Below are 17,675 nucleotides of genomic sequence, written 5' to 3'. Positions count from 1 at the left end.
ACAGCCCATCTTAAAAACCAGTTGAGTATTTTCAGCGCATGTTTCATATCTGTATATTTTGTTTTAAAATTTTTCTAAAGTTTTTGTGGTCAAATATACCATTTCTATCTCCCTTCCAAAATAAATATACTTTTTAAAGTCAGTAAAAACTACAAAGGCATACACTGTCAAATTGGATAGAAGGAAATAAAGAAGGAAATTTAAAACCCTTCCTGAGTCTGATCCAGACTTTGTCTATGCTTATATTTATATTTGGGTGTGTGTGGTGTGTTTCAAAGTGGGATCATACTTTATTTTTTTTTGAATTTTTGGATTCTGTTTAACTTATTTTTTTATACAGCAGGTTCTTATTAGTTATCCATTTTATACATATTAGTGTATATATGTCAATCCCAATCTCCCAGTTCATCACACCACTGCCACTTTCCCCCCTTGCTGTCCATGCATTTGTTCTCTACATCTGCGTCTCAATTTCTGCCCTACAAACCAGTTCATCTGTACCATTTTTCTAGGTTCCACATATATGCATTAATATACGATATTTGTTTTTCTCTTTCTGACTTACTTCACTCTGTATGACAGTCTCTAGATTCATCCACGTCTCTACAAATGACCCAATTTCGTTCCTTTTTATGGCTAATATTCCATTGTATATATATATATACCACATCTTCTTTATCCATTCGTCTGTCGATGGGCATTTAGGTTGCTTCCATGACCTGGCTATTGTAAATAGTGCTGCAATGAACATTGGGGTGCATAACTCTTTCTGAATTATGGTTATCCTGGGTATATGCCCAGTAGTGGGATTGCTGGGTCATATGGTAATTCTATTTTTAGTTTTTTAAGGAACCTCCATACCGTTCTGCATAGTGGCTATATCAATTTACATTCCCACCAACAGTGCAAGAGGGTTCCCTTTTCTCCACACCCTCTCCAGCATTTGTAGTTTGTAGATTTTCTGATGATGCCCATTCTAACTGGTGTGAGGTGATACGTCATTGTAGTTTTGATTTGCATTTCTCTAATAATCAGTGATATTGAGCAGCTTTTCATGTGCTTCTTCACCATCTGTATGTCTTCTTTGGAGAAATGTCTATTTAGGTCTTCTGCCCATTTTTGGATTGGGTTGTTTTTTTTTTTAATATTGACCTACATGAGCTGTTTATATATTTTGGAGATTAATCCTTTGTCCGTTGATTCATTTGCAAATATTTTCTCCCATTCTGAGGTTTGTCTTTTCGTCTTGTTTGTAGCTTTCTTTGCAAAAGCTTTTAAGTTTCTGTAGGTCCCATTTGTTTATTTTTGTTTTCATTTCCATTACTCTAGGAGGTGGATCAAAAAGGATCTTGCTGTGATTTATGTCAAAGATTTGTTCTTCCTATGTTTTCCTCTAAGAGTTTTATAGTGTCAGGTCTTACATTTAGGTCTCTAACCCATTTTGAGTTTATTTTTGTATATGGTGTTAAAGAGTGTTCTAATTTCATTCTTTTACATGTAGCTGTTCAGTTTTCCCTCCACCACTTATTGAAGAGACTGTCTTCTCCATTGTATATCCTTGCCTCCTTTGTCATAGATTAGTTGACCATAGGTGCGTGGGTTTATCTCTGGGCTTTCTATCCTGTTCCATTGATCTATACTTCTGTTTCTGTGCCAGTACCATATTGTCTTGATTACTGTAGCTTTGTAGTAGAGTGTGAGGTCAGGGAGCCTGATTCCCCCAGCTCCGATTTTTTTCCCTCAAGACTCCTTTGGCTATTCGGGGTCTTTTGTGTCTCCATACAAATTATAATATTTTTTGTTCTAGTTCTGTAAAAAATGCCATTGGTAATTTGATAGGGATTAATTGAACTGAAGATTGCTTTGGGTAGTATAGTCATTTTCACAATGTTGATTCTTCCAGTCCAAGAACATGATATACCTCTCCATCTGTTTGTATCATGTTTAATTTCTTTCATCAGTGTCTTATAGTTTTCTGCAAACAGGTCTTTTGTCTCCCTAGGTAGGTTTATTCCTAGGTATTTTATTCTTTTTGTTGCAGTGGTAAATGGGAGTGTTTCCTTAATTTTCTTTCAGATTTTTCATCATTAGTGTATAGGAATGCAAGAGATTTCTGTGCATTAATTTTGTATCCTGCAACTTTACCAAAATGATTGATTAGCTCTAGTAGTTTTCTGGTGGCATGTTTAGGATTCTCTATGTATAGTATCACGTCATCTGCAAACAGTGACAGTTTTACTTCTTCTTTTCCAATTTGGATTCCTTTTATTTCTTTTTCTTCTCTGATTGCCGTGGCTAGGACTTCCAAAACGATGTTGAATAATAGTGGTGAGAGTGGACATCCTTGTCTTGTTCCTGATCTTAGAGGAAACGCTTTCAGTTTTTCACCATTGAGAATGATGTTTGCTGTGGGTTTGTCATATATGGCCTTTATTATGTTGAGGTAGTTTCCCCTATGCCCAATTTCTGGAGAGTTTTTGTCATATATGGGTGTTGAATTTTGTGAAAAGCTTTTTCTGCATCTATTGAGATGATCATATGGTTTTTATTCTTCAGTTTGTTAATATAGTGTATTGCACTGATCGATTTGCATATATTGAAGAATCCTTGCATCCCTGGGATAAATCCCACTTGATCATGGTGTATGATCTTTTTAGTGTGTTGTTGGATTCTGTTTGCTACTATTTTGTTGAGGATTTTTGCATCTATATTCATGAGTGATATTGGTCTATAATTTTCTTTTTTTGTAGTATTTTTGTCTGGTTTTGGTATCAGGGTGATGGTTGCCTCATAGAATGAGTTTGGGAGTGTTCCTTCCTCTGCAATTTTTTGGAAGAGTTTGAGAAGGATGGGTGTTAGCTCTTCTCTAAATGTTTGATAGAATTCACCTGTGAAGCCATCTGGTCCTGGACTTTTGTTTGTTGGAAGATTTTTTAATCACAGTTTCAATTTCATTACTTGTGATTGGTCTGTTCATATTTTCTATTTCCTCCTGGTTCAGTCTTGGAAGGTTATACCTTTCTAAGAATTTGTCCATTTCTTCCAGGTTGTCCATTTTATTGGCATAAAGTTGCTCGTAGTAGTCTCTTAGGATGCTTTGTATTTGTGCGGTGTCTGTTGTAACTTCTCCTTTTTCATTTCTAAGTTTATTGATTTGAGTCCTCTCCCTCTTTTTCTTGATGAGTCTGGCTATTGTTTATCAATTTTGTTTATCTTCTCAAAGAACCAACTTTTAGTTTTATTGATATTTGCTATTGTTTTCTTTGTTTCTATTTCATTTATTTCTGCTCTGATCTTTATGATTTCTTTCCTTCTGCTAACTTTGGGTTTTGTTTGTTCTTCTTTCTCTAGTTCCTTTAGGTGTAAGGTTAGATTATTTACTTGAGATTTTTCTTGTTTCTTGAGGTAGGCTTGTATTGCTATAAACTTCCCTCTTAGAACTGCTTTTGCTGCATCCCATAGATTTTGGATTGTCGTGTTTTCATTGTCATTTGTCTCTAGGTATTTTTTGATTTCCTCTGATTTCTTCAGTGATCTCTTGGTTATTTAGTAACGTATTGTTCAGCCTCCATGTGTTTGTGTTTTTTACGTTTTTTTCCCTGTAATTCATTTCTAATCTTATAGTGTTGTGGTCAGAAAAGATGCTTGATATGATTTCAATTTTCTTAAATTTACTGAGGCTTGATTTGTGACCCAAGATGTGATCTATCCTGGAGAATGTTCCATGCGCACTTGAGAAATGTAATCTGCTGTTTTAGGAATGAATGTCCTATAAATATCAATTAAATCTATTTGGTCTCTTGTATCATTTAAAGCTTGTGTTTCCTTATTAATTTTCTGCTTGGATGATCTGTCCATTGGTGTAAGTGAGGTGTTAAAGTCCCCCACTATTACTGTGTTACTGTCGATTTCCTCTTTTATAGCTGTTAGAAGTTGCCTTATGTATTGAGGTGCTCCTATGTTTGGTGCATATATATTTATAATTGTTATATCTTCTTCTTGGATTGATCCCTTGATCATTATGTAGTGTCCTTCCTTGTCTCTTGTAACATTCTTTATTTTAAAGTCTATTTTATCTAATATGAGTATCGCTACTCCAGCTTTCTTTTGATTTCCATTTGCATGGAATATCTTTTTCTATCCCCTCACTTTCAGTCTGTATGTGTCCCTAGGTCTGAAGTGGGTCTCTTGTAGACAGCATATGTATGGGTCTTGTTTTTGTATCCATTCAGCCAGCCTGTGTCTTTTGTTTGGAGCATTTAATCCATTCACACATTTAAGGTAATTATCGATATGTATGTTCCTATTACCATTTCTTAATTGTTTTGGGTTTGTTTTTGTAGGTCCTTTTCTTCTGTTGTGTTTCCCACTTAGAGAAGTTCCTTTAGCATTTGTTGTAGAGCTGGTTTGGTGGTGCTGAATTCTCTTAGCTTTTGCTTGTCTGTAAAGCTTTTGATTTCTCCATCGAATCTGAATGAGATCCTTGCCAGGTAGAGTAATCTTGGTTGTAGGTTCTTCCCTTTCATCACTTTAAGTATATCATGCCACTCCCTTCTGGCTTGTAGAGTTTCTGCTGAGAAATTAGCTGTTAACCTTATGGGAGTTCCCTTGTATGTTATTTTTCATTTTTCCCTTGCTGCTTTCAGTAATTTTTCTTTGTCTTTATTTTTTGCCCATTTGATTACTATGTGTCTCGGCGTGTTTCTCCTTGGAGTTATCCTGTATGGGACTCTCTGCACTTCCTGGACTTGGGTGGCTATTTCCTTTCCCATGTTAGGGAAGTTTTCAACTATAATCTCTTAAAATATTTTCTCTGGTCCTTTCTCTCTCTCTTCTTCTGGGACCCCTATAATGTGAGTGTTGTTGCGTTTAATGTTGTCCCAGAGGTCTCTTAGGCTGTCTTCATTTCTTTTCATTCTTTTTTCTTTATTCTGTTCCGCAGCAGTGAATTCCACCATTCCGTCTTCCAGGTCACTTATTTGTTCTTCTGCCTCAGTTATTCTGCTATTGATTCCTTCTAGTGTATTTTTCATTTCAGTTATTATATTGTTCACCTCTGTTTGTTTGTTCTTTAATTCTTCTAGGTCTTTGTTAAACATTTCTTACATCTTCCCTATCTTTGCCTCCATTCTTTTTCCAAGGTCCTGGATCATCTTCACTATCATTATTCTGAATTCTTTTTCTGGAAGGGTGCCTATCTCCACTTCATTTAGTTGTTTTTCTGGGGTTTTATCTTGTTCCTTCATCTGGTACATAGCCCTCTGACTTTTCATCTTGTCTATCTTTCTGTGAATGTGGTTTTTGTTCCACAGGCTGCAGGATGGTAGTTATTCTTGCTTCTGCTGTCTGCCCTCTGGTGGATGAGGCTATCTAAGAGACTTGTGCAAGTTTCTTGACGGGAGGGACTGGTGGTGGGTAGAGCTGGCTGTTGCTCTGGTGGGCAGAGCTCAGTAAAACTTTAATATGCTTGTCTGCTGATGGGTGGGGCTGGGTTCCCTCCCTGTTGGTTGTTTAGCCTGAGGTGACCCAACACTGGAGCCTACCCGGGCTCTTTGATGGGGCTAATGGTGGGCTCTGGGAGGGCTCACGCCAAGGAGTACTTCCCAGAACTTCTGCTGCCAGTGTCTTTGTCCTCACGGTGAGACACAGCCACCCCTGTCTCTGCAGGAAACCCTCCAACACTAGCGGGTAGGTCTGGTTCAGTCTTCTATGGGGTCACTGCTCCTTCCCCTGGGTCCCGATGCGCACACTACTTTGTGTCTGCCCTTCAAGAGTGGAGTCTCTGTTTCCCCCAGTCCTGTCGAAGTCCTGCAATCAAATCCCGCTAGCCTTCAAAGTGTGATTCTCTAGGAATTCCTCTTCCCGTTGCTGGACTCCCAGGTTGGGAAGCCTGACGTGGGGCTCAGAACCTTCACTCCAGTGGGTTGACTTCTGTGGTTACGTGTTCTCTGGTTTGTGAGTCAGCCACCCAGCAGTTATGGGATTTGATTTTATTGTGATTGTGCCCCTCCTACTCTCTCATTGTGGCTTCTCCTTTGTCTTTGGATGTGGGGTATCTGTTTTGATGAGTTCCAGTGTCTTCCTTTCGATGATTGTTCAGCAGTTAGTTGTGATTCCGGTGCTCTCGCAAGGGGGAGTGAGAGCATGTCCTTCTACTCTGCCATCTTGAACCCATCATCATACTTTACCTATTGTTTTTTTAATGTGCTATGCTCACTTAACACATTATCCTTTGTTCTAGGTCAAGGAAAAGGCAGATGTCCTTAATCCATTAATCACTGCAGTATTTCTAGAGGTTAGTAGTACTAATTGTTTTTTTGTTTTTTTTGTTTTTTTTGTTTTTTTGTTTTTTTGTTTTTTTTAATTTATTTTGGCTGTGTTGGGTCTTCGTTTCTGTGCGAGGGCTTTCTCCAGTTGCAGCAAGCGGGGGCCACTCTTCATCGCGGTGCACGGGCCTCTCACTGTCGTGGCCTCTCCCATTGCAGAGCACAGGCTCCAGACGCGCAGGCTCAGTAGTTGTGGCTCACGGGCCTAGCTGCTCCGCGGCATGTGGGATCTTCCCGGACCGGGACACGAACCCGTGTCCCCTGCATTGGCAGGTGGACTCCCAACCACTGCGCCACCAGGGAAGCCCTAATTGTTTTTTAAGTCTCTAACTTCTAGCTCATTATGTATTAATAACTCTTTAAGTTTTTATTTTTTGGTTTTTTCACTAGTTTAGCCGAGTTGATGCAGATATGACCAAAATGGTGTATATTTTATCATATTTCCTGTTCATTAATTACAAACCATAAAAATGAAGGTGCCAGGTAAAGTGTAGAGGAAGAAACGGTAGGCTGTCATTACTTAGTACTACCCCTTTGTAATTAATGGACAATTCTCATTAATGAAACATCTTCTGGAGACTAGCTAGTAAACATGATGTGCTGAAAATTACAAATAGGCTAGCACTGCTCCTTAAAGGACTAAGGTTTATGCAAAGGAGATCAGTTACAAAACAAAACAAAAGAAAACAAAACATTTTGTCATTTCCTTGCCCAGAAATTTGCTTTATTATGTCAAAAAGCTACCTGTGTTTACGTAATCCGTGTCAGTTCATTAGATTTAAGAAAGTAGGTGGTTTAAGTCCATGGGTGGATTATATTGCTGCCATGTATGATGCTTTCTGGATTCCATGATTTAAGAACTCTATCTTGGGACTTCCTTGGTGGCGCATTGGTTACGAATCCACCTGCCAATGCAGGGGACACAGGTCTGAGCGCTGGTCCAATGCAGGGGACATGTGTTCGAGCCCTGGTCCGGGAAGCAGAGCAACTAAGCCCGTGCACCACAATTACTGAGCTGTGCTCTAGAGCCCATCAGCCACAACTGCTGAGCCTGTGTGCCACAACTACTGAAACCTGGATGCCTAGAGCCCATGTTCCACAACAAGAAAAGCCACCGCAATGAGAAGCCCGCACACCACAATGAAGAGTAGCCCCTGCTCGCCGCAACTAGAGAAAGCCTGCGTACAGCAATGACCCAACGCAGCCAAAAATAAATAAATAAATAAATAAATAAATAAATAAATTTATATTAAAAAAAAGAGAAAACCACAGAAGGCAGAAAAAGTGAAAGATCAAAAAAAAAAAAACTCTATCTTGTAAATTAATTGTGCAAAAATTTAGATGTTTGATGATTTGTTTAAAACATATTTATCTAAGTCTGAGGGGAGAAAATATATTCAATAATCAGTTAGGTTTTAAATATGAATTGAAAAAAATATTTTTGCCACTAGAGTGTTACTTCTTTAGTTTTAGATTCTTTTAAAATTACCGATGAAGAAATGCCTTTCATTCCTTAACTGCATAGTTTCCGTTAATAGGGAAATTATTCTGATCACTTAAGCAATTTAAAAAAAATAAGTTTATGATTTAATAGATGGCAGAGTGGTAGAGATGAAAGAAGTTTGCAAACCAGGAGCCCAGTCCTGTCCTAGGCCTCCCCTGATTTGCACTATGACCATGGACCAGGTGTTTACCTTCTTGACAATCTTGTTATCTTTATATACAAAATAAGAGATTTAACTAGATGTGCTGTGAGGTCTCTTTTGGCTGCAAAATTTGGTATCAAACATCACACTGAAGTTTAAATAGGGGTTCTTGCCATTGATAAATCAAAAAAAGGTAAACTCACTTGATATGGATACCCTTTTGCTATTCTGAGTTGGTTGTTCTTGCTTCCAGATTTGAAACACTCTTGTCCTTGAAATTATACATTTTTATTTTAATGTAATGAACTCTTATTCTTCTGGAAAGTCAGAACTTGTCAGATATAAATGAAGTCTGGCAAACTCTGAGCATAATGATTCCAAGTTTTTCATATGTCTCTTGTAGTAGACAGAAACATATCTGTAATTTATCATCTTTAAAAGCAGTATTCCTTGTTTATCTTTGTGAGCACCTGTCGCATGTTCACTGATTATGTTGAGTCCATGGAAGAAGAACAATCACAATGGACTAGAAATCCTATTGATGTAGGATTCATAGCCTTCTGAAATCCTCTTTGAATAATTGACTAAAATGCTGTGACAGGATCTACCCATTCAATCAAGGAATAAATAAGCTTTGAATGCCGAATTTGAGCAAGATGCCAAAGAATGGCTATCATTCTAATGGGCAAGTTGGACAAAAATGATGACATTCTTTTTTGGTGCTGTCATATCGTTTTAAGAGCTAGATCATTCTTTCCCCTTTAAGTTTAGTGAAATGGTTAAGTCTGTGTTCTTATTTGCCAGGCTACAGAGTCAGTTAGATTGTAAAAATTAATTTGTTTTTTTGTTGTCTTATAATATATTTTCTCTTTTAAGTGACTGCAATATTTTCTTTTTCTTATTTTTCAATCCTTATCCTTATAGGCATCAAACAGTGCTTCCTACATTCAGGATGCCTTTCAGCTACTTTTACCTGTGCTGGAGATCTCTCTTATTGAGAACAAGACTGAATTACCAGAGGCATGAGCTACAGGTCCAGAGGCCTTTGTCAGAACACTGAAGAACAGAGAAGATTCTACCTGAGACTTGTGATGGCCAAGAAATGCCACTGTCTTCTGGGTACCCCTGGAGAAGTGAGGGAGAAAGGTTATTTTAGTATATAAAAATCCAGGCAGGAGAGCAGGTTTAAGGAAGTTTGTTGCCTTCACTGCTTGGCTGAAGTATTCAGGTCCTCACACTGCTCTTCCCAGTTGTTATAATTAATAAATTATTTGAAAAGAAATTTTATAGAAAGTTAAAAAATAATAGCTCATAAGGTTAAGGGGACACTCAGACAAAAATATTGGTCTTTCTTTGACAAGATGCAAAACACTAAAAATTTTGCAATGGCTGTAATTTTGCAGTCCATGGATGTAATTGGTTGTTAAGCAAGAGGAAAAGGAATTCAGTATCCTGGAATTCATGTGCTTGATCTATTAATGCCATTTTCTTTCTCCTCTCTATAATAAAATCTATGGCTTTAAGAAAACTGAGTATATATAAACTCTGTAATGATTACCCTTTATTACATGAATTCTTGGAATTGGTTAGAAAGTTTCATCTCCTCTTTAATTCTCAGTAGATATTTGGCATTGAGGAGAAGCTTATAGAATATGCTTAGAGCCACATGAATGAACTGTAGCAAAGTTCCCTTTGGCTTCAAATTGCTTTCCCACCGCAAGATGACAAGCTTCAAGTTGTAGTTGACCCCCCTTTATGGGATTCAAGACCAACAAGTGCAATTTAGAGAAACAGTTTCATGTTTGCAGATATTCTGAGTCTCCAGGATGTTTTTCATGCATACCTTATATGCAGGATAAATTCTGTAATAGCCAACTCCAAAGGAGTGTTGAAGCTCTTTCAGTGTTGAGGATTTTGTTGTTTGAATATTGTTGAAGTGGACTGTAGAGTCCCATAGAAACGATGTTCATGTATAACAGGATTAAAACAGTTTATTCTTCCTCATTCTTTTTTGTTTCTTTTAATGTATTCTTTAGCATGTTTATAAATATAATCTTTCATATCTTAAGCCTTCTTTTGCTTTCCTCAACAATTGAAAAGACTTATAGGTTATCTTCTTCCTAAAAGCTAGTTTGGTATCCACTCTTTTAAAAAAAAGTTCTCCAACTTTGTGGTTTTTAATGATTCAGGTAACTTTTGTGAGCTCTGCCCCTTATCTTTTAAAACCTTTAAATAAAATATAATAATCGTGTCAGTTGATCCTTTTATTTACTTTTGCAAATGTGAGCCCTGATATCTTCTCAGACCACAGAAATAGCAAAGCGAATCTATAACAGGTTGATATCAAGACTATTTCTGTGTGATCACCTTATTTGGGGTAGGGGGCAGTTTGTTAGCAAGGAGGAAAATAAGTAGATTTGGACTAAAAAGATACACCAACATCCCTAAAATGTTACTCTGCTTATATTCTGTTCTAACATGATGAGAAAAGTTTTTGAATATTTCTTTTTATAGAAACATTTAACCCTTCCCAAAGTGAGTAATTCTGTAATTTCAGAAAAGCAGTGTGTTGTGGTAAGTAAAGCAGGTGTCCCCAGCCCTAATTTGTGCCTCAGGCCCAGTTGCTGTGTCTGAACCTGGATCCCTGAGGGTGGTATTTCTTGAGCAAGGTTTAGAAACTGGCCACACTACCTACTACCTGTTCAGATTCTTATATAAGGGCAGTTTGCAGTTTTTACTCTTTGATGTGGAAACACATCTAAGGTTTTTCTTTTAAGAAGAGGGGTATAGATGTGGGGGATAGAACAGTGACTTTTTATGCCTGTCCAGATTGCAGCCCTCAGTTTCACCTGTTTTAGATTAGACCTTACAAAAGGCCAATGTGAGTCACTGCCCCTTCTTTCTCTCTCATCCCTCTCATCAGCTTTGCCCACCCACCCACATGTGTTTTAGTGGATTTAGGAGACCACCAATGAAATGATGAAAGGACCAATGAATTCTGAGTAACAGTTGCCTACCTTTCACCTAGAATATAATGAAAAAGAATGAAAGTTCCTTGATTCAGTAGAGTTAGGGAAATAAGAGCATAAACGTTCATTGATAGGTGGAATAGGTAGATTCAGGGGACTCATTGGAACCTGTTGGATTATGGTGATGGTTTTTGGATGGTGCTTGCTTCATTATTCCATTTGGGGTGAGTACATGATGTAGTTTCTTGATGATACCTACTCTTTTGGTGGTACCTAAGATTTACTGCTGTGTCATAGTATGTGCTACCTCCCCTTCCCAATTCACTTAACACCTTGATAGGTTAAATATTCAGTTAGTACTGGATTAAATGTTTCTCTTCCTACTATTGGGATCTTTAAAGGCTGTGATTAAAGAGACTTTATTAATTTGATCTAAAAGAAATAGAAATGTCCATGAACTAATTCTTGTTCTTTTTTCCTTTATACAGTACCTTGGGAACATGTTAAGGACAAGCTACTTTTTCCTTACTTGATTTTGATAGGTTGTTCTTTTTTTTATTTTAAGGTATAGACGCCTAGATTGACAGGTCTCTGAAATGTGACTTTGTAATTCATATCGGTGGCATTACCACAAATCTGAAATCAGGGCTGATGTGTGCAAATGTAAATTTTCCAGTCCTACAATCAGGAAACAAGATTTTGTGGGTTCCTCTGCTTGAATGAGGACCCTCTCTTTTGAATTTGTTTTTATATAAAGACCTATTTCAGGGAGAGATGTTTTATAAGTAGTTGCTATTGATGTCATCAGTTGAGAAATAGACATTTTTCTATACTTTTAGATGTTTTCTGAATTTAAAGGCGAATATACTCTTCAGGTTGGAAAAACCCAGAATAAAATTGTACCCACAGTGGGCTCTCAGTAAGCATGATATTTCTTCATAAATGTCAAAGGTTGAAATCACTTATTATGTCTTTACAATGTGAAGCTCATTTTCATAAATGATTTAGAATGAAGCATTTGAGAAATGAGGAAGTTCTAAAAATAACAAACCTCTTAATTAATGTGTCATCAAGTTCTCTGGCTAATACATGAGGAGAATTTTGAAAACTCACCCATTAGTGTCACTTTTCAACCACAACCTGCTGTTCCTCACGCACCAACCAGTCACTCGTTCCTCCCTGTTTTACTTGTGACCCTTATTATTACATCCTTTCTTGTCATTACATCATCTGGCCAAATCCTAAAGTCCCTTCATGTCTAACTATCACTTCCCCAATCAACTCTTCAGGGAAGTTTTTTTTATAAATCAGAATATTGTCTGAACTAACATGTCCTTTAGGCTAAAGGTAAAGGAAGGCTGCAGTGACTGATCACTTCACCCTCACACATGAATGTTGAATTTTCTAGACATCTAAGTTTCTGACTGGCCTACTCTTGTAAGGGGCAGATACAGAGACTACAAATAGAATTGAATCATCATCTGTGTCTTCTTGTCAGCCCCACATTTGTTTCCTTCTGTGCACACGGGCCATTGCTACGCTCTTAAGCTAGTTCTAAAGAGGAAGTCATTTTCCCCGTCACTACTGTGCATGCACCAGTATGCTTAATTTTTTAAAACATGGTTTTTTGTGGTTTTTAAAAATTAATTAATTAATTTATTTATTTATTTATGGCTGTGTTGGGTCTTCGTTTCTGTGAGAGGGCTTTCTCTAGTTGCGGCAAGTGGGGGCCACTCTTCATCGCAGTGCGCGGGCGTCTCACTATCGCGGCCTCTCTTGTTCCGGAGCACAGGCTCCAGATGCGCAGCCTCAGCAATTGTGGCTCACGGGCCTAGTCGCTCCGCAGCATGTGGGATCTTCCCAGACCAGGGCTCGAACCCGTGTCCCCTGAGTTGGCAGGCAGATTCTCAACCACTGCGCCACCAGGGAAGCCCTAAAACATGTTTTTAAAGTTGGAATGGGAGTAGTTTGTCACAGAGTTTCTACCAGCCAGTCTCAGTTGGGTAACTGGTGCACTGACTCGGCAATTTCAGCCAAACCTGTTTAAGCCTGAATTGTCTACATAGTAATTGTAGCTGTTTATGTCAGAACTGAAGGCCTTCTCTTAAGTGTTTAGTACAACCTGATCTTCCTTTACTTCTTCCAGGCATATCATTGAGAGTAATGAGAACTGCATGGTTAGCATGTATGTCGAAGCAAAAGTTTCAAAGTTAGAATTGAATATTCTTAGGCATTTAGTGCATTTGGTATATCAGCAAATACTTAAGTACCTTTTTTCTGTATTTGTCTTGCTCACCATTGAGTTCCCAGCTTTTGGCACTGGGTCTGGCACATGGCAGGAAATATTTGTTGTCTGACTGAAAGAAAGAAGGAAGAAAAAGGAGGGGAGTGGGAGGGAAAAAGAAAGAAAAGTAAAAGAGGAAAGGTTACTTAGTGCTTTGCTGCTAGTAGAGGATATGGAGCTGGAAGGGATTTCGAGCATGTAAGGTGAAAACTCCTCATTTCACAGCTGGGGACATTGAGGCCTCATAGGAAAAAGTGACCCCCAAAGTCACATGGCTGATAGCAAGCTCAGCAGAGACCTGGATCTGGGTCTTTGAATCCCGGCCTAGTCTCTCCATTGCACCAGAGCCTCCCTGGGGTTCTGCACACATTTACTGAGAGGTTATCCCAGACACTGGGTTAAGGGCTGGGGGAACAGACTGCAGAATGTGTGGCCTCTGTCCTGTAGGAGCTCACATGGGTGCCACTGTCTGAGCAATCTCTGCATGGTAGCTGCAAAGCCCTCCGAGAAAGCAAGTGAGGCAGCTGCTCTCTTGTAATGGATTGTGGCTGAGCTGGATGGACTCGTCCCAAATCTGATTGTGATTGTTGGGCAGGTCATATTGCAAATGTTTGCAGATGCATCCTCAAAACCCTCAAATTGCTACTTCTGTTCTGGTGCTTTGTGTCTTGAGAGGCCAATTTCTGCTGTGTATAGAACTATAGGATGATCTGTTGTTCATCAGCTATCAATAGTTACAAGAGGACACTAACACACGTGGAGCCCATTGACTACCAGGCACCACGGAAGACATGTAACTTTGTAAATCCTCATAACTGCTCTGCCAGGCAGGGCACTGCCACCCCCAGTTCATGGGCCTGCAGGATGGTGTAGAAGTGAGAAGCAAAGACAGACTCAAAATTGAATCTCACTTCCCTCATTTTCCAGACCTGTGATCATTAGCAAGTGACTTAATCCCTTAAATTGTAGTTTGGTAATCTGTAAAATTGATCTCATAATAGCACTCGTATATTATAAAGTCATTGATAGGATTAAGTAAAATAATCTGTGTAAAGTGCTTAGAATAGTGCCTGCCACATAGCAATGGGAACTAATGCTTAGTAAATACTATGTGCCAGGTGCTGTTCTGAACATTTTGTGTGTATTCATTTAATCCTCATGAGATAGGAACTATTAGTATGCCTATCTACAGACGGAAAAACTGAGGCACAGGAAGGTCACAAATAACTTGCCCGAGGTCACATACCCAACAAGTGGTAGAGTCAGGATTCAAACCCAGGCAGCTTGGTACCAGACTTCCTGTTTTTAACCGTTACATTACACTGCCACCACAGGTTGTTGATAAAGAAACCTTAACTATCAGCTACTTTATTATGATTATGAAACAGATTCAGAGTTAAGTGACTCGCATGAGACTTCACCACTGTAAAAGGCAGAGAGCCCCTGCAGTGTGAGTTCACGTTGTCTGGCTCCCAAACTCATGTTTGTTCTATTTTATTTCTTTTAGGAGAAAGGCTTGAAGGCGCCTGTCTAGTGATAAGTGTCTGTAGGGGAGCATCTGGGCAGATTATCCAAAGCTACTAGGAGTTGGCATAGAAAGGATAGTGTGGTGACAAGTCATGTTTGCAGCAGGAGGAACAAAGATCTTAGTGAATCTGCATCAATTAGTGATCAAAGAGGAAAGAGGAATATATGAATGTTCACAGCAGCTTTATTTGTAATATCCCAAAACTGGAAACTATGCAGATGTCCTTCAGTGGTTGAATGCATCCACACCATGGGTTACTACTCAGCAGTTAAAAGGAACAAACTATTGATACATGTAAAAACTTGGATGAATCTCAAAGGAATTATGCTGAGTGAAAAAATCCAATCCCCCAAAACTGCATAAGGTATATAATTCCATTTATATAACATGGAAATGACAAAATTACAGAAAGGGAGAACAGATGAATAGTTGCCAGGGGTTAGGAATGGGGATGGGGGAGGAGGTAGGTAGGTAGGTGTGGGGTTTTTTTAAAATAAGCTTTTATTATTATTTTTTTTAATTGTTTTTGGCTGCATTGGGTCTTCTTTGCTGCACGCGGGCTTTCTCTAGTTGTGGCGAGCCGGGGCTACTCTTCATTGCAGTGTGCAGGCTTCTCATTGCAGTGGCTTCTCTTGTTGCGGAGCACAGACTCTAGGCGTGCGGGCTTCAGTAGTTGTGGCATGCGGACTCAGTAGTTGTGGCACGTGGGCCCTAGAGCACATGGGCCTCAGTAGTTGCGGCACGTGAGCTCAGTAGTTGCAGCGTGCAGGCTCTAGGGTGCATGGGCTTTCAGTAGTTGTGGTGCGTGGGCTCAGCAGTTGTGGCTCGAGGGCTCTAGGGCACAGGTTCAGTAGCTGTGGCGCATGGGCTTAGTTGCTCCGCGGCATGTGGGATCTTCCCGGAACAGGGATCCAACCCATGTCCCCTGCATTGGCAGGCGTACTCTTAACCACTGCGCCACCAGGGAAGTCTGGTAGGTGTGGTTTTAAAAGAACAACACATCATCCTTGTGGTGATGGAGTAACTTGGCTGCGCTGGTGGCCACAAAGACCTACTCATGTGATAAAGTATGTAGAACTAAATGCGCACACACACACACACGCGCGCACACACACACACACACACACACACAATGAGTACAAGGAAACCTGAGGACTCTGAATGACAGGTGGATTGTATCAATGTCAATATCCTTGTTGTGAAATTTTATTTTAGTTTTGTAAGATGTTACCATTGGGGGAAATTGGGTAAAGGGAACACAGAATCTGTTTCTTATAATTGTATGTGAATCTATAATTATCTCAATACCTATTTAAATTTTAAAAAAAAAGGAAGGAGGAGGGCTTTGGGCCAAGGGAGCCAAAGAGTCAAGAAATGTTGCCCACTTCCTGGGTTTAACAAAGGCCTAGGGGGTCCTCTCTTTCAGGTGACCATCCCTATCACAGGTGTTGGGAAGCAGGAATGGTGGCTAGTGCAGCTCCGTCTGGCTCCTCTTCATAAGCAGGTACATGGGGAGCAGGTTCCAAAGTGGAAGGGGTTTGAGAAATTTTCCTGGGTGATTCTAATCCATTGTTGTTCACTGAAATCCACCAATTCAATGGAAAAGATGTTTATGGAATTCTGTTTCCAGCATCATTAAAGCCAAATTCTGCATCAAACAGGTGAAAGAAGCATTATAAATTAAACAAAAGCCATTTATAAATAAAGGTTTTGACAGGACCTACCCAGGACAAGTGGGTTCTAACGCTGGTTTAGTCTCTAACTCACAGGATTTATACGGAGACACTTTCAATGCGTTAATCTTGCTAATGATAATAGCTAATGTTAACTGAGTGGTTACTATGTGCCAGGCCAGTGTGCCGAAGGTTTTAAGTACATAATCCCCTTTATTTTCACAACAGCCTAACGAAGCTGGAACTGTTCCGATGGCCTGCAGAGGTTAAGACATTAGCCTGAGGTCACACGGTGTGTGGTGGGAGAGCAGACTCACCACCACCCTCTGCCTGCCTTCGTAGCCACTGCACTCACTGCTGCTTGGTTCTCAGCTGTGGAAAGAGGGGATTGGACCATTGGGTCTGGATTCTCCATGGCTCCAGTGGATGCTGAGCCAATTAGCTAATTCTGACCTGAACTTATCAGGGGGCAGTAAAGACATAACTTAAGAAGTGCCAATCTTGCCCTATAGGGAAGAAGATAAGCCTGGGCAGGTTGAGGGACAGAGAGGGTAACAGAAGGATTTTTCACCCTTCAAAGGTATGAGACTTCTTAGGGCTTCCTGTTATATCCCAATTGAATGTGAAAAATAAGCCCTTTCTCTCCAATAGACTTAGGGTCTCTAAAGAGTCCTGATGGTTGAATGCATATTATAGCCTGTCTCCTTTGATTACCTAAAAGACAGGCAATGGGAAGATAAAGTATCTGTGTGCTGGCTCATTCAAGTTCACATTACGCCCTCCCAGAAAAGCAACTGCTGCTGTTAATACACTGTAGGAAGGGAATCAGGACAGGATGCCTGTCGGCCAAGGTGAAAGAGAGATACCAAGATCCAATGGGAGAGGAGAGACAATACACAATAGCGCAAACAAGCTGAGGGGTTTTCTTCTGCATCTTGAAGTTCCTTGGGGTTTAAGGAGACCACCTTTGGGTGGTGTTTGGTTCTCCTATATTTTCAGGGTTGGCATGGCTTAAAAAGGGGGCCACTCAAATGGAACTGGGGTGAGAGAACACTGCTACCTAGAGTGGGCGGACCCGTCAGCTGTCAGCGGCCACTTAAAATCCACTTCGGCTTGCAATCCTTACCCTGCTCACTTCCCACGCGGAGGCAGAACGGCAAGATGTTTAAGAGCAAGGGTGAGCTCTGGAACCAGACAGCCAGAAAATGTGCTCCCTGGGTTTTTTTTCTGGGGCGCACTCAGCTTCCCC

General features: G+C 39.8%; 1 protein-coding gene across 4 annotated transcripts in view; it reads left to right on the top strand.

Moving 5' to 3' along the window:
• The window catches only part of FAM114A2 (family with sequence similarity 114 member A2), a 38,487-nt gene extending 28,259 nt beyond the window's left edge, over nucleotides 1–10,228 (top strand). For 3 of the 4 annotated variants that reach the window (XM_036846730.1, XM_036846728.1, XM_036846729.1), the window contains exons 13-14: nucleotides 6,242–6,295; nucleotides 8,897–10,223. In XM_036846730.1, the coding sequence (XP_036702625.1) occupies nucleotides 6,242–6,295; nucleotides 8,897–8,998 (156 nt within the window). In that variant the 3' untranslated portion in view covers nucleotides 8,999–10,223. Of the gene's footprint in view, nucleotides 1–6,241; nucleotides 6,296–8,896 lie in introns of all 4 variants that reach the window. The other variant, XM_036846727.1, reaches the window with a different exon arrangement.
• Nucleotides 10,229–17,675: the final 7,447 nt, after the last annotated feature.

This window comes from Balaenoptera musculus, chromosome 3 (assembly GCF_009873245.2).
Source record: "Balaenoptera musculus isolate JJ_BM4_2016_0621 chromosome 3, mBalMus1.pri.v3, whole genome shotgun sequence".
In the NCBI taxonomy this organism is placed as follows: Eukaryota; Metazoa; Chordata; class Mammalia; order Artiodactyla; family Balaenopteridae; genus Balaenoptera; species Balaenoptera musculus.
The sequence above is the reverse complement of the archived record's forward strand: the minus strand, read 5'-3'. Positions and strand labels throughout refer to the sequence as shown.